This window comes from Ischnura elegans, chromosome 5, assembly GCF_921293095.1.
Source record: "Ischnura elegans chromosome 5, ioIscEleg1.1, whole genome shotgun sequence".
NCBI lineage: Eukaryota > Metazoa > Arthropoda > Insecta > Odonata > Coenagrionidae > Ischnura > Ischnura elegans.
Window position 1 is genome coordinate 10674093 of NC_060250.1, and position 27249 is coordinate 10701341.

The 27249-nt window shown below is 34.7% G+C and overlaps 1 protein-coding gene across 2 annotated transcripts in view; it reads right to left on the minus strand.

Moving 5' to 3' along the window:
- LOC124158492 overlaps positions 1-27249 on the minus strand; it is a 743480-nt gene that overhangs the window by 220923 nt on the left and 495308 nt on the right. For both annotated transcript variants that reach the window (XM_046533616.1, XM_046533615.1), the window contains exon 3: positions 25507-25642. In XM_046533616.1, coding sequence (XP_046389572.1) covers positions 25507-25642 — 136 coding nt within the window. The remainder of the gene's footprint in view (positions 1-25506; positions 25643-27249) is intronic.

The following is a 27249-nucleotide window of genomic DNA, read 5'->3' on the forward strand; positions in this document are numbered from 1 at the left end:
TCCCCATATTCTCTTTCAAGGCCGTCATGTTTTTTCAATACAATGACCCCTAGGATGTTTCGTTATGTAACCTATATATATGCACCGAGTATATCACGGATTATCCTGCCAATTTCTCTTAAATCGCTGCAATAGCTCTAGTGGGATTGAGTAACAGGCACACAGCTCCATTTTAATATAATAGTATGGTTGTGGTGGCCCAGGTGTAGAAAAGTGCCCTAGCATGTCTACAGGGGATAGTTTGAGGATAGTGGGCTGGTTTGAAATCCCGATAATCCCATAAAAACTCCTAAGGAGTTAAAAAAATCGGAGTTAACAAAAAAGGAGTTAACAAAAAAAAGTTAAGAAAAAAGGAGTAAACAAAAAAGGAGTTAACAAAAAAAGAAGATACAGAAATAGGAGTAAACAAAAAAGGAGTCAACAAAAAAGTAGTTAACAAAAAAAGAGTTAAAAAAAGGAGTTAACAAAATAGGATTTAACAAAAAAGCAGTTAACAAAAAAGGAGATTACAAGAAAACAGTTAACAAAAAAGGAGTTAACAAAAAAAGAGTTTAAAAAAATGAGTAACAAAAAGGAGTAAACAAAAAAAAGAGTAAACAAAAAAGGAGTTAACAAAAAAGGAGTTAACAAAAAAGCAGCAAACAAAAAAAGAGTTTAAAAAAATGAGTAAAAAAAGGAGTAAACAAAAAAAAAGAGTAAACAAAAAAGGAGTTAACAAAAAATGTGTAAACAAAAAAGGAGTTAACAAATAAGAAGTTAACAAAAATAGGAGTTAACAAAAAAGGAGTAAACAAAAAAAGAGTAAACAAAAAAGGAGTTATCATAAAAGGAGTTAACAAAAAATTTGTAAACAAAAAAGGAGTTAACAAAAAATGTGTAAACAAAAAAGGAGTTAACAAATAAGGAGTTAACAAAAAAGGAGTAAACACAAAAGGAGTAAACAAGAAAGGAGTAAGCAAAAAAAGAGTAAACGAAAAAGGAGTTAGCAAAAAAGAAGTTAACCAAAAAGGAGTGAACAAAAAAAGTAGAGTGAGTTATCAAAATAGGAATTTTCAAAAACGGAGTTAACACAAAAGGAGTTAACACAAAAGAAGTTAACAAAAAAGGAGTAAACAAAAAAGAGTTATAAAAAAAGGAGTTAATAAAAAAGGAGTAAACAAAAGTGGAGTTAACAAAAAAGGAGTTAACAAAAAATGAGTAACAAAAAAAGAGTAAACAAAAAAGTAGTAAACAAAAAAGGAGTAAGCAAAAAAGGAGTAAACAAAAAAGGAGTTAACAAAAAAGGAGTAAACAAAAAAAGAGTTAAAAAAAATGAGTAAAAAAAGGAGTAAACAAAAAAAGAGTAAACAAAAAAGGAGTTAACAAAAAAGGTGTAAACAAAAAAGGAGTTAACAAAAAAGGATGAAACAAAAAGAGGAGTTTACAAAAAAAGAGTAAACAAAAAAAGAGTAAACAAAAAAGGAGTTATCATAAAAAGAGTTAACAAAAAAGGAGTAAACACTAAAGGAGTTAACAAAAAAGGGATTAACGAAAAAGGAGTTAACAAAAAAGGAGTAAACAAAAAAAGAGTAAACAAAAAAAAGAGTAAACAGAAAAGGAGTAAACAAAAAAAAGAGTAAACAAAAAAGCGGAAAACAAAAAAAGAGTGAACAAAAAAAGAGTAAACAAAAAAGGAGTAAACAAAAAAAGAGTAAACAAAAAAGGGGTAAACAAAAAAGGAGTTATCAAAAAAGGAGTTAACAAAAAAGGAGTAAACAAAAAAAGAGTACACAAAAAAGGAGTAAACAAAAAAGGGGTAAACAAAAAAGTGGTTAACAAAAAAAGAGTTAAAATAAGGAGTTAACAAAAAAGGATTTAACAAAAAAGTAGTTAACAAAAAAGGAGTTTACAAAAAAAGAGTAAACAAAAAAAGAGTAAACAAAAAAGGAGTTAACAATAAAGGCGTAAACAAAAAAAGAGTACACAAAAAAGGAGTTATCAAGAAAGGAGTTAACAAAAAAGGAGTTAACAAAAAAGGATTTAACAAAAAGGAGTTAACAGAAAAAAAGTTCACAAAAAAGGAGTTTACAATAAAAGTAGTTCACAAAAAAAGAATTAACAAAAAGGGTGTTAACAAAATAGGAGTAAACAAAAAAGGAGTGAACAATAAAGGAGTTAACATAAAAGGAGTTAAAAAAAGGAGACACTTTGAAAATTAAACAGGTACCTCAATCTCAGTTTAAAATGCTTTAACAGCGGTAATATGGAAGCTTGTCCACGTTCCCCATATTCTCTTTCAAGGCCGTCATGTTTTTTCAATACAATGACCCCTAGGATGTTTCGTTATGTAACCTATATATATGCACCGAGTATATCACGGATTATCCTGCCAATTTCTCTTAAATCGCTGCAATAGCTCTAGTGGGATTGAGTAACAGGCACACAGCTCCATTTTAATATAATAGTATGGTTGTGGTGGCCCAGGTGTAGAAAATTGCCCTAGCATGTCTACAGGGGATAGTTTGAGGATAGTGGGCTGGTTTGAAATCCCGATAATCCCATAAAAACTCCTAAGGAGTTAAAAAAATCGGAGTTAACAAAAAAGGAGTTAACAAAAAAAAGTTAAGAAAAAAGGAGTAAACAAAAAAGGAGTTAACAAAAAAAGAAGATACAGAAATAGGAGTAAACAAAAAAGGAGTCAACAAAAAAGTAGTTAACAAAAAAAGAGTTAAAAAAAGGAGTTAACAAAATAGGATTTAACAAAAAAGCAGTTAACAAAAAAGGAGATTACAAGAAAACAGTTAACAAAAAAGGAGTTAACAATATAGGAATTAACGTAAAAGGATTTAACAAAAAAGGAGTAAACAAAAAAGAAGTAAACAAAGGAAAAGAAGAAAAAAGGAAATAAGGAAAAAAGGAAATAAGGAAAAAAGGAAAAACGGAAAAATGAAATAAAGAAAAAAGAAATAAGGAAATAAGGAAAAAAGGAAAAAAGGAAAAAAGGAAATAAGGGGTTAAGGAAAAAAGGAAAAATGAAATAAGTAAAATGGGTAAAAAGAAAAAAGGCAAAAAGAAAAAAGGAAATAAGGAAAAATGGAAATAAGAAAAAAAAGGAAATAAGGAAAAAGGAAACAAGGAAAAAGGAAAAAGAAAAAAAGGATATAAGGAAAAAAGAAAAAACGGAAAAAGGAAATAAGAAAAAAAGGAAAAAAGGTAAAAAGGAAAAAAGGATAAAAGGATAAAAGGAAATGAGGTAAAAAGGAAATAAGGAAAAAAAGAGAAAGGATAAGGGAAATCAGGAAAAAAGGAAATAAGGATAAAAGGAAATAAGTAAAATGGGTAAAAAGAAAAAAGGCAAAAAGAAAAAAGGAAATAAGGAAAAATGGAAATAAGATAAAAAGGAAATAAGGAAAAGGGAAACAAGGAAAAAGGAAAAAGGAAAAAGAAAAAAAGGATATAAGGAAAAAAGAAAAAAGGGAAAAAGGAAATAAGGAAAAAAGGAAAAAAGGTAAAAAAGAAAAAAAGGATAAAAGGATAAAAGGAAATAAGGTAAAAAGGAAATAAGGAAAAAAAAGAGAAAGGATAAGGGAAATCAGGAAAAAAGGAAATAAGGATAAAAGGAAATAAGTAAAATGGGTAAAAAGAAAAAAGGCAAAAAGAAAAAAGGAAATAAGGAAAAATGGAAATAAGAAAAAAATGAAATAAGGAAAAAGGAAACAAGGAAAAAGGAAAGAAAAAAACCATATAAGGAAAAAAGAAAAAAGGGAAAATGAAATAAGGAAAAAAGGAAAAAAGGTAAAAACAAAAAAAAGGATAAAAGGATAAAAGGAAATATGGTAAAAAGGAAATAAGGAAAAAAAGAGAAAGGATAAGGGAAATCAGGAAAAAAGAAAATAAGGATAAAAGGAAATTAAAAAAACATGAAAATAAGGAATAAAGGAAGTAAGGAAAAAAGGAAAGAAGGAAAATAGGAAAAAATGAAATAAGGAAAAAAAAAGGAAAAAAGTAAATTGGAAAGTACGGAAAAAAGGAAATATAGAAATAAGGAAAAAAGGAAAAAGGAAAAAAAAGAAAAAGGAAATAAGGATAATAGGAAATAAGGTAATAAAGAAAAAAAGAAATATGTAAAAAATGAGAAAAGAAAAAAAAGAGAAAATGGAAAAAGGAAATAAGGAAATAAGGAAAAAAGGAAATAAGGAAAAAAGGAAATAAAAAAAAGGAGATAAGGAAAGAAAATAAGGAAAAAAGGAAAAAGGGGGAAAGGAAAAAGGAAAAATGGAAACAAGGAAAAAAGGAAAAGAGGAAATAAGGAAATAAAGAAAAAAGGAAATAAGGAAATCAGGAAATGAGGAAAAAAGGAAAAGGAAAAAAGAAAAAAGGAATTAAGGGAAAAAGAATATAAGGGAAAAAGGAAATAAGGAAAATAGGAAATAAGGAAAAAGGGAAAAAAGAAAAAAGGAAATAAGGAAAAAGGAAAAACGGAAAATAGAAATAGAGAAAAAAACGAAAAAAGGAAAAAAAAAGAAAAAAGGAAAGAAGGAAAGAAGGAAAGAAGGAAAGAAGGAAATAAGGAAAATTGGTAAAAAGAAAAAAGGAAAAAAGGAAAATAGGTAATAAGGAACAAAGTAAATAAGGAAATAAGGAAAAAATGAAATAAGGAAAAAAAGGGAATAAGGAAATAAGGAAATAAGGTTATAAGGAAATAAGGAAATAAGGAAAAAAGGAAATAAGGAAAAAAGGAAAAAAAGGGAATAAGGAAATAAGGTTATGAGGAAATAAGGAAATAAGGAAAAAAGGAAATAAGGAAAAAAGAAATTAGGAACTAAGGAAAAAGGAAATATGGTAATAAGGAAAAAAGGAAAAATGAAAAAAGGAAAAAAGGAAATAACGAAAAAAGGAAATAAGGTAATAAAGAAAAAAGGAAATAAGGAAAAAAGGAAAAAAGGAAGTAGGAGAAAAGGAAAAAAGGAAAAATGGAAATAAGTAAAAAAGTAAATAAGGGAATAAGGAAAAAAGGAAAAAGGAAATAAGGAAAATTGGTAAAAAGAAAAAGGCAAAAAGGAAAAAAGTAAATAAGGAAAAAAGGAAATAAGAAAAAAGGAAATAAGGAAAAAAGTAAATAAGGAAAAAAGGAAATAAGAAAAAATGAAAAAAGGAAAAAAGGAATAAAGGAAACGGAAAAAAAGAAAAATAGGAAAAAAGAAAAAATGGAAATAAGGAAAAAAGAAAATAAGGGATAAGGAAATAAGGAAAAATGGTAAAAAGGAAAAAGGAAAAAAGAAAATAAGGAGAAAAGGAAATTAGGAAAAAAGGAAAAATGAAATAAGGAAATGAGGAAAAACGGAAAAAGAAAATAAGGAAAAAAGAAAATAAGGAAATCAGGAAATGAGAAAAAAAGGAAAAGAAAAAAAGAAAAAAGGAATTAAGGAAAAAAGAATATAAGGGAAAAAGGAAATAAGGAAAATAGGAAATAAGGAAAAAGGGAAAAACGAAAAAAGGAAATAAGGAAAAACGAAAAACGTAAAATAGAAATAAGGAAAAAAACGAAAAAAGGAAAAAAAAAGAAAAAAGGAAAGAAGGAAAGAAGGAAATAAGGAAAATTGGTAAAAAGAAAAAAAGGAAAAAAGGAAAATAGGTAATAAGGAAAAAAGGAAATAAGAAAAAAGGAAATAAGAAAAAAGTAAATAAGGAAAAAAGGAAATAAGAAAAAATGAAAGAAGGAAAAAAGGAATAAAGGAAACGGAAAAAAAGAAAAATAGGAAAAAAGAAAAAATGGAAATAAGGAAAAAAGAAAATAAGGGATAAGGAAATAAGGAAAAATGGTAAAAAGGAAAAAAGGAAAAAAGAAAATAAGGAAAAAAGGAAATTAGGAAAAAAGGAAAAATGAAATAAGGAAATAAGGAAAAACCGAAAAAGAAAATAAGGAAAAAAGAAAATAAGGAAAAAGGGAAATAAGCAAAAAAGGAAAATAGAAAAAAAATAAGGAAAAGGGAATAACGAAAAAATGAAATATGGAAAAAAAGGAAAAACAGAAAAAGGAAATAAGGAAATAAGGAATTAAGGAAATAAGGAAAAAAGGAAATAAGGAAAAAAGGAAAAAAGAAAGTAGGAGAAAAGGAAAAAAGGAAAAATGGAAATAAGTAAAAAAGTAAATAAGGGAATAAGGAAAAAAGGAAAAAGGAAATAAGGAAAATTGGTAAAAAGAAAAAGGCAAAAAGGAAAAAAGTAAATAAGGAAAAAAGGAAATAAGAAAAAAGGAAATAAGGAAAAAAGTAAATAAGGAAAAAAGGAAATAAGAAAAAATGAAAAAAGGAAAAAAGGAATAAAGGAAACGGAAAAAAAGAAAAATAGGAAAAAAGAAAAAATGGAAATAAGGAAAAAAGAAAATAAGGGATAAGGAAATAAGGAAAAATGGTAAAAAGGAAAAAGGAAAAAAGAAAATAAGGAAAAAAGGAAATTAGGAAAAAAGGAAAAATGAAATAAGGAAATGAGGAAAAACGGAAAAAGAAAATAAGGAAAATAGAAAATAAGGAAATCAGGAAATGAGAAAAAAAGGAAAAGGAAAAAAGAAAAAAGGAATTAAGGAAAAAAGAATATAAGGGAAAAAGGAAATAAGGAAAATAGGAAATAAGGAAAAAGGGAAAAACGAAAAAAGGAAATAAGGAAAAAGGAAAAACGTAAAATAGAAATAAGGAAAAAAAACGAAAAAAGGAAAAAAAAACAAAATGAAAGAAGGAAAGAAGGAAATAAGGAAAATTGGTAAAAAGAAAAAAGGAAAAAAGGAAAATAGGTAATAAGGAAAAAAGGAAATAAGAAAAAAGGAAATAAGGAAAAAAGTAAATAAGGAAAAAAGGAAATAAGAAAAAATGAAAAAAGGAAAAAAGGAATAAAGGAAACGGAAAAAAAGAAAAATAGGAAAAAAGAAAAAATGGAAATAAGGAAAAAAGAAAATAAGGGATAAGGAAATAAGGAAAAATGGTAAAAAGGAAAAAAGGAAAAAAGAAAATAAGGAAAAAAGGAAATTAGGAAAAAAGGAAAAATTGAATAAGGAAATAAGGAAAAACGGAAAAAGAAAATAAGGAAAAAAGAAAATAAGGAAAAAGGGAAATAAGCAAAAAAGGAAAATAGAAAAAAAATAAGGAAAAGGGAATAACGAAAAAATGAAATATGGAAAAAAAGGAAAAACAGAAAAAGGAAATAAGGAAATAAGGAATTAAGGAAATAAGGAAAAAAAGGAAGAAGGGAAAAAAGAAAAAAAGGATATAAGAAAAATAGAAAATTAGGGAAAAAGGAAAAAAGGAAATAAGGAAAAAAGGAAATAATGAAAAAGGGAAAAACGAAAAAAGGAAATAAGGAAAAAAGAAAAAACGGAAAAAAGGAAATAAGGAAAAAAGGAAATAAGGAAGATAGGAGATAAGGAAATAAGGGAAAAAGGAAATAAGGAAATAAGGAAAAAAGAAAAAAAAGAAAAAAAGATATGAGGAAAATAGAAAATAAGGGAAAAAGGAAAAAAGGAAAAAAGGTTATAAGGAAAAAAGGAAAAAGGAAAAAAGAAAAAAAAGATATAAGGAAAAAAGAAAATAAGGAAAAAAGGAAATAAGGAAATAAGGAAAAAAAGGAAATAAGGGAAAAAGGAAAAAAGGAAATAAGGAAAAAAGAAATTAAGGGAAAAAGGAAATAAGGAAAAAAGGAAAATAGGTAATAAGGAACAAAGTAAATAAGGAAATAAGGAAAAAGGAAAAAAGGAAAAAAAGGGAATAAGGAAATAAGGTTATGAGGAAATAAGGAAATAAGGAAAAAAGGAAATAAGGAAAAAAGGAAATAAGGGAAAAAGGAAATAAGGAAATAAGGAAAGAAGGAAAAAGGAAAAAGGAAAAAAGGAAATAAGGAAAAAAGGAAACAAGGAAATAAGGAAATAAGGAAAAAAGGAAATATGAAAAAAAAGGAAACAAGGAAAAAAGGAAAAAAGGAAGTGTGAGAGAAGAAAAGAGTGTTAATTTCTCTACACTTTCTATGCATTGATGGCTTAGTTTAACAACATTTATTTCAAAATATTACCGGTCTGAGTTAATACTGTTAATAATAAATAAATTTCTAGCAAAAAAATCTCTTTGTTTGCAAATATATGCTTCTTTTTCAGTTTCATGTATTCTTGGTTTTTAATTTCAATTAAAATTATAAATAATTGAAAAAATATATCGTTTTGTTGCTCTCCTGAAAGACTGCAATTTTTGAGATACACTCTGTCAGAGCTTCGTCATCGATATATCTTCACCTAAAAGCATAATGTAATATTATTTGATGATATCCTTAAAAAGTTTCTCCTTAAAAGCTACCTAAAGTTGCTCTAAATTTACTATTGAAATGTAATTTGTTGCATGTAGTGACAATAAACTTATTATCATTTCTTGTGTCCCACACCTTCACATCAGCTTTTACAAGCATATGGCCGTTTTTTCGCCCCATCACGTGCTACTCTTTAACAATCACCCTCTCCGCTCTCTTTCACGCCATGTCCTCATAACACTTTGCACCTTTTATTATTCCAGCTCAACGTCAACTCCCTGAAGAGCGCCGCTAGAAGCCAAATTCAGGAAGAGCTCTACCCTAATCAACCTTTACGTTTAAATTGCGCAAACCTCGTTGAACGGTGGTTTAGTGGGAAGGGCGCGCCATTGAAACCAATACCAGGGTGAGCTCTACTCTAACAACCAAACAAACCCTCGCGTTAGATCACTAACAAGGGGAGACCACATACCTTGCTCCGTATTTTTTATAGAATTCAAAATGCCGGACTCATCCTGGAATTAGTAGTGGATTCATTGAATTGGATTTAGTTTGGCTGTAATTAATTATTTTTCATGCGTTACTTTTAACATGCCTTGTATTATTTCAATATATATGCCCTCCCCTCGTGTTCGTCGTATAAGGTTGTAGTTAATATCGTTAACTATCACCGCAGAGACCAGGGTTCGAGGCTCGGTTATGGCGGTACTTCATAATGTCTTCATATTGATCGCTTGTCGCTAAATTGCTATTTGATTTTGTTCGCAGCAAGCATAGGTAGGAGAAGAATTTTATGTCATCATAATGTATTATGAGCATAAAAAAAGCCTCACATAATTCCAAAATAGCGCATTTCCTAACTGATCGGTTTATAGGCTTCGAGCCGATGGAGACTCGGAGGTTAGATTGCTTGAACTTTTGAGAATAGACATCTATCAGAGAGAGATGGGGAACCAAATTAGTACCCTTTTATATTTCCAGATAAGAAAGAAAAGATAAAGTAAGAGCTTAAATACCTAAACTCCATTATGATGATAAAAAATTCCTCTCGTGCATGTGCTTGCTGTGATTGAAATGAATGAAAGACTTGTCGCCGTATTATCAAAACGAAGACTACAAAATAAACAGCCGTGGCGAAGCTCCGAACCCAGGTGAATCGTGCATCCTCCTAATCTTTGAATCCTACTTCTCCCTTTCCACTTCTCCACACCAGTGTTCCCAACCACGCAGCGACTTTTTCACCAATCACGCGCTGCTCATTTTTATGAGTATTTGACCAGCTATGTTGACTACAGAGTAATATTCAGAAAACCTGCTTGATATCGTGCGCGTGAGTAAAAGAATAAAACTAGAACAATCCAATAAAATAAATTAGCATGCTAGCATGACAAATGATATCAATTAAAAAAATGAACTTACAATTATTACAACCTTTTAAAGCAAAAGCTCTTTTGGCTTTTGATAATTATTAAAACTGTGCCATTATAATACTACAAGAAAACAAAACATATCTCTACAATTCCAAATGTTTTCTAGAAGCACGGTATGCTCTCTTTTTCAATCAAAATACGTTGGTTTACATGGTAGAACGTCCATCCACCTTATCTTAAAATCCTACTTCTCCCTTCGCACTCCTCCACACCAGTTTTCACGACCACATGGCCGCTTTTTCGCCATATCACGGTCTACTCTTTAATAATCCCTCACTTCTCACACTATCTTCTCCAACACCTTGAAGCGCTTATTATTCCAGCTCCGCGCCGTGCTCGTTGAAGCCGAGTAGATCGCTTTGCACACACCTTTTCTCATATTTTTCACTCGTGACGCTTTCAGTATTCCTACGACTTCACTCATTCTTCGCCTGCGTCACGCGCGCACCTCAAATACGTCCTAGTACAATGCCTCGCCGTGTGGCGTCTCTAGTTTCCTCTCTCAAGGTCTTTAACGCGAGCCCGTTTTCGCTCAAGTCCCGCGCGCAATGGCAACTAGCGGGCCTGAAAAACGTTCCTCCATTTTTTTAACGCTCCTTCCAACTTGTTCAGAGCAAAACTTCCACCAGCTAGAACTTGTATGAGTGAGCTTCTGCAACCTTGATGCAGCGGCATTGTGTTCGTCGTGGCTTTCTTTGCCATCTGTTAGATTGAAGAAAAAAATTAAGCGCGAGGCCATAAAACTGTGATCGATGTGACGTTTATGGAGCAGTTTTTTTATGGCGAAATTCGCTGCGTGTTAGTAGCTAGCACGGAAGGCCGCGTGGAAATGAAAAACCGGGAAAAATGGTGAAACGGGAGTATTTCATATAGAGCAAACGAGGAAATGTCGGATAGGTGAATCAAATAAAAACCTAGAGAGCTTGGGAAGACCAATTCTGGCAGACGGAAAAAACAGTCAGGTGAAACAAATTCAAAATAAAAAGAAGAATATTTGCTATCTGTGCCAAGATAAGTACGCAGAGAAACAAAATAATATATATAGTATGAGCAGATTCTTAAGGATAAGTCCAGTAGATAAATTTCTGAATCAACTGCTTCCAAAATTAGAAGGTACTTCGCAAGAGTAGGCTCACGTAAAAAGCTATGATAATCACTCAGTAAGTTTCAAACGGAATATTTTGTGCGTCGATCGTGGTTTTTTGACTACGCCACTATCACGCAGCACAATTTTTATACTGGTTTATCATTACCTATCATTATCAGGGTTGACACCTTGATAATGATTAAATTGTCCAAAATTCATCGTCGGTGTCAATAAATATTCACTGTAGAAGGAGAAAATTGATTTTTTACCGTATACAGTGGTTCTAAAACGTGAAGCCGGGAACCATACATAGTATTACTCTCCCTTCATACTTGTGGAGACACATCCGTTAGGTGTCACAACTTGGCTGCGTGCTATGCAAGAAGAAACTAAAAAGACAGCTTGTTAAAAACTGGATCGGACATTAAGATACGCGACACCTTGTTAGGCTATCAACGGCTTTCCCTCAGCTTTCCACAGTTTCATTAATAACCTGACCATTGGCAACCGTTGAGCCAGTCGTAAATGGCACATAGCTCCCAGTTAACGGTCGTCCCCGACAGAGGAAACCAGGGCAACTAATTTGATCTGTAAAATGACATGAGTTGACAGCTATGCGACACCACACTTAATGGAGCAATCTTATAGTGTCTAATAAACATCCTTAATCACGGTGTTCTGAGAGGACTGCAACAGAGCTATAAATGTTATGACCCAGCTAGCATTAAAAAAGCACTCTTGATCTCCCAATAATTAGTACAAGACTTCATTAAATGTACTAAAATTAGGCTACCAAGCTAAATAAAAGAGAAGCGAAAAAATGTGCCAAAGGTAAAATACTAATCTTTTATACAAGTGACAGGAAAATGGTGTTGACCTCAGTTATTATAAAATTACTACACATCAGCTCCGGAGAAAGTAAGGCATTCCAAGAAATATGAAGAAAATAGGTTTAAAATATTTATCTAGGCCAATTTATGTAAAATTAATCGTGTTTTTTTTTGTGTGTATCTTCTCGTTTTACATTACTGTATTGCATTAATTAGCACAAGAGTGATGGGAGATCCTATATGTACTAACAAAGCTTTCTTAAGCGTATATAATGCAGTGTTCGGGTTATAGATAAGAATTCAAGTACAGCTTAGTGGTTGTTGAAGCAGATTTTTTTATTGAGCTTCATCACTCAAAGGAGATTTAACTACACCATTTTGGTATATAAATAGCTGAGAAGATACGTAAAAATTTCCTATGAAGTATTTCAGAAACTGGTAATCATGATACTACATAAAACATACATCAATCAACTTAGCACGTAAGACTTAATTATGCAGCGATGCAAAGTAAACAGGTTACCAAGTATAACGCTGTTGGTAAATTGGAATAAAAAAAGAAAATCCCCGACCTGACCCCGACCTGATGATGTATAAAATGAGAACGAGATAAAGAGCGACAATGGAGAGGCATTATGATGGATAATGACCCCTTCCAAGGGTAGAGTAGGTGGGGGAGGTGGCGAGGAGTAAAGGGGGGCTCATAACTACTTTTTCTCGGCACCCCAATCCCCCCTCAGACTGGTGTTTGACGACGGGAAAGGTCAGCGAATGGGGTAAGTGGGTCCGCGAAATCTTGGCAGGCCATTCTGGAAATGAGCAACGGGCGCTTAACGGCCACTTCCACCCCCACCAAATCCCACCCCCCCCCCCCTCCGAGCTTCCGGAATGCCTGCTGACCAAGTGCGCCCATCACACCCTCACACAGGCACCAAGGAGGGTGGGCGGGAGGAGGCGGTGATAACTATGAAGATGACCCTTCACCCGGTCACCGTGTTTCGCCCACATCGCATGCAAAGCAGAGGTGGACGTCACACCATAGGCCACCCCCTGCCACTTCGCAATCGACCCACCCTCCGCGCATAACCATTAGGCCGCTCTCCCTTCGTGGGCACACCTATCTAACACAGTCACTCCATGCTCGTTGGCCGAGAATTTAACTCGATCGCATATGACCCCGTTCTGATTCCATATTATAACATTTACGCGTCGAGGGACAAGTTGATAGGAAGAATGAAAACGGAAGAACTCGATTGAGTTGTATAGAGCATGTTAAGAAGGATGTGAGAGAGAAGAAATACTGAGAACAGAGTAGCCAAGTCAAACATTATTATGATTTGGCCAGCGATACTGACTGCAGAATAATATCTAGGTAACTCACTACGTATATTATATAATTATATGAGCATATGTATAAAAGCATTCATTTCCACGTCGTCTTAAGCGCATAAATACAAATAAATTCAGAGGTAAAGAAAGAAAGGGATAGAAACATATAACAGGGAAAGGACGAGGACAGCGGTGCTGTAGTAGATGGAAAAAGTCAGAAATCAGAGGGTAAACATACGGCCTGCCGTCAGGGTACAATAAGAGCACTCTAAAAACTAAATAAAGATTGCCAACTTGACCAATGACATTACTTGAAAAAATAAATTTACAAATCTTAATATATAAAGGTTATCGGAAGCCATATGAATTATCAAAATAATGATTTATCAGCAAAATTTTAAAGGCGATAAACATTGATATATCACAAATATCCGATAAGTTCCCGAGTTCTCTCATCTACATATTCATACGGCCCCAAAAACCGCCTCAATAGGTACGTGGCATGGGGTGATTCAATGGAGTATCCTTACCACATATCTCACACATAGACGCTCTCTTGGGCATTAATGTAATGAATTAGGATACGACCACAATTATGCCTTGAATCCAAACTTGCAATTTGGAACACACCAACATGATGATGTTTTGACAAATTTTAGAAACTTAGCTCAGGCAGAGTACCAAAAAGGGTAAAGAAAAATATCAGCCCACGTTTTCAATATATTTCAAATATTCAAAATTTGCAACATTGCGTGTGAATAGGAAATGCATTCAAAATTAGAACAGTTAAAACTATTACATTCTAAAACCACTCTATGAGCTAGCATCTAAATCCATCAATCTAAATCCACGGTAAAAATACGAATTAGTAGTGGTTTCCTATTATCACACCATTAACGAAACTAACCATTTTAGCAGCTTTAAGGTCCATTCCTATTCATACAAGTGACTATAGATAGCACCAGTAGATGATATTCCTTGGAAAAAAGCAAAAATAATAAGTTACAAATGAATCATTCAGTGGCTGAATATATTTATCACTAGCACGCCACCCGGCGTTGCTCGGGAAAAATAGTACCCAGAAAGTTAAGAAAATTGGAATGCATGGTCTCATGGCAGGATTATTAGGCACGATTAAACAGCAAACAATGGAAAAATGAATTCCGTATAATGGACACTGGATCGACTTATTATACCCCGCTCCACAGCACTGATAGCAGTGTGTGTCCGTACGTGTGTAGACCAAAAACGTCTTCCCCAGCAAAAAGGTTAGCACCGATAGGATTAATGGATGTTGTGTAGTTGAAAAATTTAAGTCATGTTTTTCCTTTAAGCGATTGAAAAGTTGTGCCTAGCCGGCGCAATTGGAGATAACCACAAAAGTTGTATGACGTAATGTAACAAAGGGTAATGAGAAAACGGTGCAAAGGACGCATCTAGTGCACCTATGTACTAACTTTAGTCGCAATATCAATATATATATATTATATACGGACTTTATCGCTCTAATAATTATTAGTCGCCCATGAATAAAGGTGGTATACATCCACCTTCCCCAGAGTTAGGTAGGAGACTCATTTTATACACATAATATTCCATTGTGAGCGTCGTGTACTTCTTTGCATTATTAATTACTTAATAATTTCTCTGTTCCAAAGGAGTTAAAACACCCAGAGCAATAAATGCGTAAATTAATATTATTACTTTATTTAGGGTAATACAGCATTTTTAGTAGACTAATTTAACTGGACGACTAATAATTATTAGAGCGATAAAGTCCGTGTTTATTAACACTATAATATATTTACATTTTAAAACTCACCAAAAAGAAGAAGCAAAAGAAAGAATGGTTAATTCACCTGCACCAATTCAGTTGTTTAAGTTAAAGTTGGAAGTTTAGCACACTAGAGGGAAACCAAAGCATATCGCTAGAGGCAGAATATACATATATATTTGCGTTGGAAGCTGAGAGAGGGTACAATGAATTGGAGATATTTTACGACAACGAACTTGACCTCTCTCGCGCGAAGGCAACTCGCCCCTCCCGGCGACCTAAGTGCGCTCCATTCCGAGAAAATGGATCAAGGCGAAGAGAGAAAAAGCGTCGGCACGCGGAGTGCGGCTCGCGGAGGAATTCTGACGAAGAAGTAGGGCGTAGTGCGCAGGGGGATGAACTCCTCATGCTGCTCACCCTCAAAGTGGTGGTGGTGATGCTGAGCGAAGACGCAGTGGTTTAACTGGGACTTGAGTTGGATGAATCTCTCCTCACATCTCCCAAGAATTCGCACTAGATTTTTCCCTCCCACACACAGAAAATCTGAGTATAATATCACGAAAACACCATGCTCTACCAAGAACTTGTCTTATTGTTATGGTTACTTAGTGGATTTAATGTCGATTTGTCCAATGCTTTTATCAAAGTTTACTCTTGACAATTTTAGCTGTTGACAACCCTGTCATTTTTAGCATACTAACAAAAACTCTTGGCAATTATGGGAAAACATTAACAGGCCTGATTTTCTTCGCACTCCTTATACTAATGCCATTATTAAAGAAAGTTTATGTTGAAATACAGGGCAAATTAACGAAAATCCACTATAGCACGTCCATAGCATTTGTTTCCCAAATAACTTGTAACTACACAGGTGGTGCATTCCTTTTTAGTGTTTTGGTTAAGCCACATTTTGTCCAAAATATAAACCACAGATTCATTTTTTCGCATTTAAATGTTACGTATAGATACTTTTAAGAAATGGCTTCACACATTTTTTGTGATTTTGGTCAAATTCGATTCCTGAATGGAAACAATTTTCCTCAATCCCAGAGACGCACAGTTGAGTGCATTTCAGGTTTCCCTGCGATACTTCATTCACGACTATTAGGAACACAACCAAATTTTTAGAAATTTCAGGCCAAAATTGTAAGCTAGAGCTATCAAAAACCTATCTTTATCAAAAACCTATCTTTATTATTACAGAGTTTGCTTCGAATGGGCATCAAAGAAGGCAAATAATCACCGAAACGAAACTATTTTTGCGAACAGAGACATCTGCATTGACCCTTGAAGCGCTATGAATGATATATTTGTAGCAAAATAACCCTTCAACAGATCCCTCTGGACACAGACGAATCAAAAGACCAAGGAGAACAGAACCAATGTAGGCTTCTTTTCCAACATTTAAATGATGATTTGATGCCTTCGTCTAATTAAAAGAATTTCATCGAGCAAAGGAAAATGCAGCTCATCACGAAATATCTGCAATTGGCTCTCATTATGACTCGAACTCTAAAGAAATGAAAAATTGTGTGGCAATAGCAGTACGCCAAGCATGAAATTCGCCGTGAAAAATTAATTCGCTCGGCCGGGATTTCAACTTGGATCCTCCCTTTGCCGTTCAATTATGCTATCTGACAAATTACCTAAGCATCTTTTTTTAAGGTCAAATTTCAAACTTGGTTTGCTGAAAAAGGTTACCGAACTGGTTTTACGGAATTTGATCCCGGGTAACCGAACGAGAACTTAAACACCCCTGTAATTAGTTGGCTTGGCTGTGTAAGTGGTAGCATATCTGATCAGGAGTCTGGAGACCCGGGCTCGAATCTTGGCTGAGCCAAATGACTTTTTCTTAACGCATTTCACCCTTGGTGCAACCCTTCACTTGACTCCGCATAAAGTTACTTGTTTCATTGTGTGCTTTATGGAGCAGTCATCACCCTATTCAAATCCTAATTGTGTCCGTACGAAATCATTTCTGGCTTGACGTGGTGGAAAAGCGATTCATCCGTGATAAAATATAAACCATGAAAATGACATGTAGAGTCAAAACCATGGCCGGGAGTGGAGTCATACAATAAAGTGGGAAATAGCTATTTTTTTGTTTTTATTTTATCATAGACCTAATTGCAGTCCCTCGACAACCTGCGAAGATGAAGCGGAATTAGTCTTTTAGAGCAGGATTTCCGACGCAATCCAAAATCCAGGAAGCGAAGAAGGGAAAGAAGAGATGTGTGTGTAAACAGGGGCATAAACTGAGGGGAGGGGCTCTCCTTCTCCTGGAGTTTGGAGATTGGCAATTCTTGGGGGGTGGGTGGGTCAAAGGACGGATGGGGTTGTGCGGGCGCAGAGGAATGGCGGGAAAGGCGAACAATGACCACGCAGGGTGGGGGGGGGGGTTGCGAAGTGAGCGATGCCCGGCAACTGTGACTGAATGTCGCCGGGCGCGCATCCGGGACACTGGGGGCCATTATTCGCTCCTCCGCCCCAGATCGCGCGACACCCACAGAATCTCCATCGTGCGGATAATGACATTTGACGCCTCCACTTCCGACACCCGTGACGAAACCACCCCTCCCACCCTCCGCCCCATACATACACATAGTCACTCTCCTGATGGATATTCGGGGTTCAGAGCCTGGCGTGCGAACTTGGCAACGGTGACACGTATAACCCTCATCTGCTCCCAACTCCTCACTCAGTCCATTGTTACGCCGTCCCCGACCTGCTTTCCCAAGCGGGTGGATTTCCACGGGCCTTTGCCCATAAAGTCACGCACTCCCGACCAAGAAGTGGAAGCAACCGTGCCTGCAAAGATGCACGTGAAAACTTTCCGATAGAAATGAAATGAGTGGGAAGAGAATGTGAACTAGGTAAAGAAACTGGCTTTAGTATATCGGGACACTTAAATTCACGTAGCATTTCTAAATAAAATTGAAAATATCAAAAGGAGAATATAGAAAAAAGCAGAGATATTGATACACACTAGGATGATGCATTATTTGAATTCATTTCTCCACCAAAATTTCCTTCTCGCATTAATCCTTTCACATTTTCAATTTCCGCAGCCCACTTCCTTCATTTCTTTTGAAAAACTGTTAGCCTCACGCTGCCTATCTTGCCAACACAATATTAGGGACATAACTATTTGTATGAAGACATTTTTTTAAACGGGCAAATTAAGGTTGTCAACAATTAATTACGATTGATGCATAAAAATAAGTGTTGGGAAGAACTTAAGTCCCATCTAAATAAAGGGAGGAAAAAATACGTGGTTTACATTTCCATTGATAGCTTGTTAAACCTTGTGCCTGGTGTACATTTTACTTCAGTCCTACAAATTGGTGAATCGTTGAAATACCATCAGAAGAAGGAGAATATTCAGGTACTTATACACTTTTCACAGTTAGACTAAGTCCTCCTAATATTCTCTAGGATTCAGAATTGAATAGGAGAAAATGACTTACGTAGGATAAAGGTTTACTGTATCCCATTCTCAATCTCAAATTGACAACCGTGTTCATTCCTTTTGATAGTTGAGAGTCTCAACTTCTAACCCTGTCAGATAGTCTGAATCGTGGATTTTAAAAAAATGGACTTTATGTAGGTTTTTTTCATTCCATTTCACCCCTTTTAATACCAAAATAGATCATTAGGTTACCGCGCGATACAATGAAGTTCAAGTCAAAATTTATAAGCAATAAATAAAAAAATTCCTTCGCGCAAAAAAAGCGTGTTAAAAATGAGCTAAAATTATCTCCAAAATGTACTCAGCTTAAAGTGACTTCACACTTTATTCCATTCATATCTTCACAAAGAAATGAAATTTCACCTTATTATTTAATTTTTAACAATTTCTTCTAAAAGTTGCTTCAAAAGTAAACATGAGTAACTACCTCAACTGAGGGATATCGCTCGTCTAAGAAATATAGTAATTTACTGAGAGACCTTTGCCCTCACTAAGATCCGGCGATCAAATCTGCTTGCCCTATTTACGGACACGCCGCGCTGAGTGGCGAATTTCGAAAATAGCAATTACAGCCACTGCAGCATTCGGCTCACGGTGATACTACCCGGTCCCTTACTTCTCAGTGGTCGTGCTCCCTAGGAGGATTAATATTCGCGGCGATCCATGGCGCCCAAAGGAGTACAGGGGCGGCGGCAGGGGCCCATGTGTCGGCATCATGCCCCGCCGACGAGTTCCCTGCCGCAGTGATTGAGTGCCCGTCTCCAGCGGAAATGCGCCACCTGCGTCTCTCCGCAGTTTGAGAAAAGGTGAGGGGTCAGAGGCGTGGCCCTTGTGGCACACGTGTTAGGGGCCCTTTGGAAGCATCTCGTCGTCGGCTGATTATACCGAGAGACTACGGGAACCACGAGCATCGCATTGCGCTCATAAATGCTGAACGTGGTCCAAGGGGTATGGTATCAGGTGTTACCCAAGACAAATGGCAAAGATTCATTCTTCATAGGGTGACAGCCGGTCATGAACGTTGGAAGCGGAAGCTTCCGTGACAAGGTCTTTATTTGTCATTAAAACATGCACTTTCTACATATCTTCCATTTCGTGACCAATGAATTTTTTATGTAAAAACGCTAATGGCAAGCTAGCAAAAGTAGATTCATTCCAAGCATTGATCAGATTATTAATTCACGGTAATGTAGGTATTGGTTACCGAAGGAACTAAGGAAAGCCTGATTCCTACTTAACATAAATACAAAATTATTGTCAAAATTTTCAATGCTATATATCTTCCTAATATGCTTCGAAAAGGTTCAACTAGAAAATACCCGTCATTTCTTATTCCCTCACACATTGTCAGCCCGTACCCACTATTATCCATCCCCTGTAACGAAATCAGGATTAAATCAATGTTGGACCTAGTCGGTACTCCTAAGTTCCACAAGTTTAACGTTTAAATTAGGGTATAAACAGCAATTTTGGGATTTCCACCGAAATAATTACCAAATACATTCCAGCCAGTTATTAAATTTTCTCGTTATTCATTGTTTTCCTCACATTTACACTAATTTTCTCTGATCACCATCTTTCTTCATGCGTCTCTTTCTTATGTCCATTGCAATTGTTAACGCAGACAACGACCTTTATATCTACAAATATATCTGTCTTTCGTCCATTTAGTTTTGTTGTTTCCAGGGCTAATACTGATCTTGAAGAGGCTTGCGAGCTTTAAATTGTGCCTAAAAAGAGATAAATCTTTTTAAATTTGTGTAGAAATCACATCCTAGGGTACATAAATTATTTTAAACTCGTTGCTGAATTGTGAAATACCTTAGAAATGAATTGACACTAGGTAGCCAACTCACATTGGTGGTGCAAAATTTTTCTTTTGAACGTTGAAAATCCTGATGAAGTTCTCTGCTGCATTTTCATTCGAAAAAAACACAGAAAAATTCATATGTCGGAGAAAAATACCGAGGGATGGCGACCATGTACACACACGAGCAACAAAACAATAGCAACACCATTTGTCAGCCATTGCCAAACAGCTATAGAGCAAAGCAGGTCATAATCGATTTTAAAAGATTATGACAAACTGTTCAAGGCAAAGCAGGGCAGCCTTGAAAATATGTACACAAGACCGATGGCATAGCAAAGACCATGGTTAATCTGTTAATCTGTAATCTGTTACAAATAATTCTAGTGTTGAAGGATACTGTTCCCAATCCCTGCCAGCCTCCTTAATAGTAATTCCTAACAGAATGTATAATAGATCAAATTTTTTCATTTCCTCCACCATAGATGTACAGGCAATTCATAAATCTCGTCCTAACATAATATTCCATGCTTATGGATGCCCGGCTAATTCGTGTAGAAAACTCTAGCATAAAAAGTGCCAAACAATAATATATTTTTGTTTACGATAAAAATTATCAACGTTGCAAATTAAATATTTTGAGCACATTATTTGATGACATTCTAGAAAAATATTGAGAAGATGAAGCGGTCGAATTGAAGGAGGAACGACGAAGTGTCGGACATGGTGAGTGATTAGAAGCGACTTGCAAATGAGATACGGTGGATTGAGAAGGTATGGATGGGGGAATACTTAGAGGGGAAGAGATATTGAAAACGGTGTTAGAAGGTAAACGAGGTGAACGAGGTGAACAAGGTTGTGGAACGGCGTTGGGTAATCAAGGTAGATAAAGGAAGAGAATAGGACTTGTAGATGGAATGAGAGGAAGCAAGCCTCATTGAGAAATGAAGAAGGAAGTCCATGAGGAGAGGCAAGACTGCCAGGATACTTCTTAAATGTTCCACGAAAATTACCTTATTTCGTAGAATACTTAAAAAATAACTTGTTTAGTATTGCCTGAAATATACGGAGTGCACAAAAGGCAAAGGTGCGTCACAGAATGGCTGACGGACAGACAAAGCAAAGGAATAAACAATGAAAGTAAGAGAAGCAGGCAAAATGTAGTGAAATGACATCCTATGAGTATTAAAAGGAAATAGAGATGACACTTTTTCACAGATTTATTTAAAGTACGACGCGTTTCAATCGTTAGGTCATTGATGACCTAATGGTTGCACTTGATAATGACCGAACGGTTGGAACGCGTCGTATTTTAAATAAACCTGTGGAAAATTGCCATATATATTTTCTTTTAATAGCTCTGAAAAGTAATGACGGGAAACACAGGAGGGTTAGGGAGGAAAAATGATGCATATAGGTTCAATAGGAGAGGGATAGCGATGCCGAACGGGAGCGATTGCAGATGGCCGATCGAGAGAGAGTGCGGACGAAACAGACGGAGCGGAAACTGAAAATCGCGCACCGCACTCTTAACGCAAGCTGAGCACACGCGGCCGGCCCAACTGGATGGCGCAGCGGCGATTGCTCGCATGCATGCGAAGCGGTGGACACTCGACCACGCCCCACTCTACACTGGGAAGGTCTCTGCTTTCCCCAGACGTCTGAATAGTCGCACGCATGAATGGTCCCTTCGGGCACCATGAACACACGCAACCCTCGTGACGTAACTGTACTGTAAAGATTGCATAGACAGCAGGATGCTATTGCGATAACCACTCGGAAGTGGAGGAGGCCGGGGGACTAACGTTGAACGCGTCCTTGTCATTGATGATGCTGTCTCGATGGCTAGATAAAGGTATGTTTAACTTATTTCCTTGTCTTTTTGGCTGAAAAATACCTTGCACTGATTGTATCTAATGTTTATGCTTTACTTAAAGCCTTATTATGAACATGTATAAATTATTTTGAAGAGTTCATTATTCCATGTGGCTAAAAGAATCGTAATTTTAAGAAAACTAACTCCTTTTAAATAGTTACATGTTAACTTATACTTTTGAATACTAATATTGAATTCCTCCGCGAACTCGCGTCAATTCACTGGAAAAAGCTCATTTTGGCACTGGAGAGCGCGACTTAAAAATAATTTCACTCATTACATAATCTGATGTGCAGGTCTATTTAAGAATATTTGTAAGCTAGTACCTTTTTTATTTACTATTTTTTGATAGTTAAACATTTGACAAACATCTCATTGAACTAATACATGACAATCTATTGAAAAATGGCTATTGATGTGCCGTGCTAACTTTTTTCTAATAATTAAAGACAGATAGAAAATAAAATAAGAGTGAACTTAGTTTTTTTATTCCTCAAGCGTCGAAAACGCATTTCCAGTTGATACAGTTGATTCTCCAGTAGGTAAAAATGTACATATTCCACGAGATGAAAATTAGAATAATGAATATACAATTAATTTAAATAATACAATTATGTTAGATAATTCTATAATCATTTATTATTTTCGTATTATATATTATTATTTTAAAATACATAATTGTCATTGCATAACCTCCAATGTGCGTGGCTCAGGTTCATAAAATTAAAAAAAAACTATTTAAGGCTATTGATTCGAGACTCGTGTTATTGAATACAACCTCATGGCTGCATCCACAATACATCCGTCAATGATACTCTAAGGATGATAATTGAATTCACAAATTTGAAATTCTAAAAATATATATTTCATAATTTTTTAAAGCCCGGAATGCTGGGCGAAATGTGTTGGGCGATTTGGTCGTAGTCCGTCCGCAGAATATAAGGAATACAGCCCAACGAACCCACAATAAAGAGTATCATGCCATTAAAGTCAAGTAGAACACGACTTCTTTTTAAGTCATATGAAGTTACAAGTAATGGCTCGCTGCGAGAAGGAAGAATGCTCGTCTGAGAAGGACTTTTGGTGAGGAGATTGGATCGCAAGGACGGATAAGAGAAACGTCAAGGTTTCGTTCAGGGAAGAGGGGAGGATAGTCTTCGTGAACGGCGAAGATATATTTTTTCGACTCGTCGACTGAGAAGAAAGACGAGGACTCGAGGAACAGCCCAGTGAAGAAAGAGAAAGTTGATACACTTGGGAACCGTTCTACGGAGTTCTAATTCAGCCCCCTTCTTAAGTTTCCCTACGTTCTATTCTTACTTTTTTTGTTTCATTAAGTTTAAAAGACGGGCAGGAAAAGTTTTCGACCAACGTTTCCCCTCAAACCGATCGAAGGCCGAGGAATGTGCCGTGCTAACTTTTTCTAATAATTAAAGGCAGATAGAAAATAAAATAAGAGTGAACTTAGTTTTTTTATTCCTCAAGGGTCGAAAACGCATTTCCAGTTGATACAGTTGATTCTCCAGTAGGTAAAGATGTTGTAAAGAAGTAAATAGCACAACGTCCGCTTGCTTTCCATTTTAATGGAAGGTAAGAGCAATTTCTTATCCTGCCCAAAAATTTAATACTTCTTCATCAGATAAAAGCATTCTGGTTAATGAGAGCAACACAAAACTTGCATTTCACATGCAAAAACAATGGCTTTTATTAATTTACCACCATTACGAAAAATAAAAATCAAAACTTAAATATTCAACGTACTAAATATAAGGGACAAATATGTATAATAATGAATAAGATGGTATTAATAGGAGATTAGATTATTGAGATAGAAGCGTGACCTTTGACCCTTCTTAATGAGGCGTATCATCCTAGATTGTTTAACCTTCCATGATTAAACAAGAGGTGGAAAAAACATTTTCGAAGACACGAGTAAACTGGAGATTTCTCGGGCGCAGAAATAAGTTCAAGAACTAAAAATTTAATCCCAGAAAATGTGAGTACAAGCAAGTGGGCGTATTGACATGCGGACTAAAATAACTAGAACGAAAAATCTAAACGGTAAATGTCATAATTTGTAAATTAACAATTCATTCGCCGATTTGAATAAAAAAAACTAAATCGCTAAGGCCAAAAAAAAACGTATACATGTAAATGAATTAAATTTTCATAATTTTGACTATTATCAATACAATCGTTTGATTTCGGCAGAGGAGGCCACAATGATTGTTATATCATTTGAAGAATGATCTTTGATTTAACCAGTGCACATTAAATACCACATGTAGATTTCTCAGCCAGCGCGACGCGACGTAGGATGGCGCAGGCAAAACCTTACAAGATATACCTCTATTTTCTAGAACACTGAAAATTACAAAGAGTTCATAAAATCAATTGGGAACCGCGTCCTTTTTACTACATAATGAAATATGATGTAAGATTCAATTACTTCTCAAATTTGACTGTACATCAGTTGCTTTTACATCCTTTTTACAAAATAGTTCGATTTTATTTTCAAAACATTAAAAAGGTAGTTCGTATATAACGTATCATCGTCAAAAAAGTTTCGTGGAAAACAAAAATTAATATCTTTTAAAGATAATGACCAGTTTGAATAACTCGTGGAATTGAATTTTTTGTAATCTAAACTATTTTAATCCTATAATTTTTACTCTAACCCAATTATGGCTGCCTTGGCCATAAATTCAAGGTATGAAGTAATAAAATAATGCAGTTCACGCCAGCATGTTAGGTCGAATACAATTCCACTCAGTTTGTGGAAAAATACAAATATCTGATCTGTTGCGAACGTTAAAAGGTAACAGAATCGAAAACCCATCCAAAAGTGGATTATTCTGCATCGAATGCTAGAGAAATAATAATTAAAAAGGTAAAAATTTGGAAATATGGTTTGCACTTACATTCAGAAATAACGTCAATAACGGAGAAGTTTAACTGATGGGTGTTGCTGATGCCGACCTTCTCCGCTAAAGGATTTTTAGTTCCTACTTAAAATTCAAGTTTTTAAAATTTCAATGAGTTTTAACGCATGCTGTTCAAAAAGCAAACAAGATCTAGCTATAATTCTATTTTTGAAAATAAAAACGAGTAAAAACGATGAGATGAAAGTGCTTAAGTATGGAAATAAGACCAATTGGTACCTTGTTTAAAATATCTTTATAAAATGTCTGTAATTTATGGATGCGTATGAAACCGCATAGGTGCTGGAGAGATCCATTTAGGCAGAAGTCTTCAACCATTTAAATGCGAGGGCCAATAATCAATTTCACATCGTCCGGAGGGCCACAGTACTCCACGTCCCTTAACCACCATATTAATAACATTTATTACACCTAATTTCAATGTGAAATAATATTTATTGGTTTAAAAGTTCAAGCAAGCAATGCAAATTTTGATATTGCCTAGTTTTTTTATGTTTTAGTTTAGTTTTTAGTGACATATGTGTCGGTATATGGTTAGCGATACAATAACTTCTTTAGCCTATAGGGGCCGCAAGAAATTAGGCGGCGGGCCTCATGAAGCCCGCGGGCCGCATTTAAACACCCTTGCTTCAAGAGCTAAATCTGAAATAAGGATTTCTCTGTACATTCTTACATAATAAATAAAATTTGTACTCACCAACAACTACCATGGACGCAGCCTTGATGTCTGTATGGAAGTAAGGTGCGTCAGCAGATACTTCGCACTTGTATATCCCAGTCAATTCCAGCTGAACGTCACTCAGCACAACCGTGCGATTGTTGGATTGCGACACCTGAAAAAATGGAAAAATGGATAAAGGAATAACACGATAAACTGGTAAAGTAAATTCAATGGATACATTCGACATTGAGACTTGTTTCTTGACCATGTTTTCATCGCTTTTACTTTTTAAATCAAAGTTCAAACTAATGAAGGTCCTTAAATACCTTATATTTTGAGGATCAGGATTCAGCTTTTATGAATTTATACCTAGATAATTACGAAGAATTTTTTAAATAATTGTTGGAAATAAATTGTTATTCAAGAAAGTAACAAATAAAATTTCACCAATGTATTTCGTTCTGCCGCAATTTTAAGCTACAAGCATTAAAATTGGAGGTATTCTAAGATATTGTAGACAGCAGAACTAGTTCGGCTCAAATAAACCCAAATTATTTATAACTCTAATCCAGCTCCATATTTATAACTTTACAGCAGCTCTAAATTCAAACATGTACAATATTGTGGAACCCCTTAGTAAATAATATGAAATAAAACAAAACGCTCTTCATAGCAGCAATTATTATCCATTTATCATAGATAAAAATCTTGAAATATACTGAACGATTTCGATATTACAACACTTATTTTAGTGAGGTTCCACACACGAGTGGTGATCTTTTAATAATTACTGGGTTAAACAATTAAGTACGGGCGTTTGTAGTATTCTGTTGGCCATTTGTAAAATATATTAATTTTTTTCGCTAAAGCATTTAGGATAGTAAAGAATATTTAACCGTTATGAACAAGTTTTTCATCGATCTTAGATGGTTACAAATTGGTTGATTTGAAAGAATATACGAGTTATTTTCCTTATCAATAAAAATACCGCGAAGTTCCGAGAGCAAAGCTACTGGAAGTACATACTCGAATTGTCATTCGAACAGCAAAGGTCCTTTTATAATTACAACCAATGATTTACAGCTTCATACGCGAGAAAGCCTTACAATGGCAATAAGTTATCATAATTAGTATTTTGGGCAAATTTCTAGACAACTTTCTTCAATATTTTTTTTCAAAAAAGACCTCATACAAGGCTGAAAAAAATTATGATATGGATTATAATTTTTGTGGCACATTTTTTTATTTGAAGTGAGTCTTATTCCAATTTTATTTACCATCAGAGCACATACTACATTATATATTATGAGTATAGCAAGCATAGATGGTACAATTGTTGGAACTAACACCGTATTGAAATAAATTAGTGGCAACAGAGGCTAAGTCAAGAAATCAATCTTCCATGGAGGTCATTCATATGTTATTAAAACTAATTAATCCATTTGGTGCCCTTTTCAATTGAACTCAATAATTTAATCCTATAGTGAAGCGAGCAAGCAACATAGGTGGTAGAGAAGTTACCTTAAGAGATTAATAACTCTTGAAAACTTGTCAGAAACTGGAGCATTGATGATATCGGAACCAATTAACCCAAATTGTAGGATAACGACCTTGGAAATATATACACGGTGACTCTTATGTGTTAGAAAAAACATGAACGAACCGGATATGCTGAAAAAAACCACTTTGAGGGAATTCACGCCATCTCTAATCACCCCATTTAATGTAAAGTTATTAGCGTGATGAATTTGGCAAAAGGAATCAAGAATTTAATTAAAT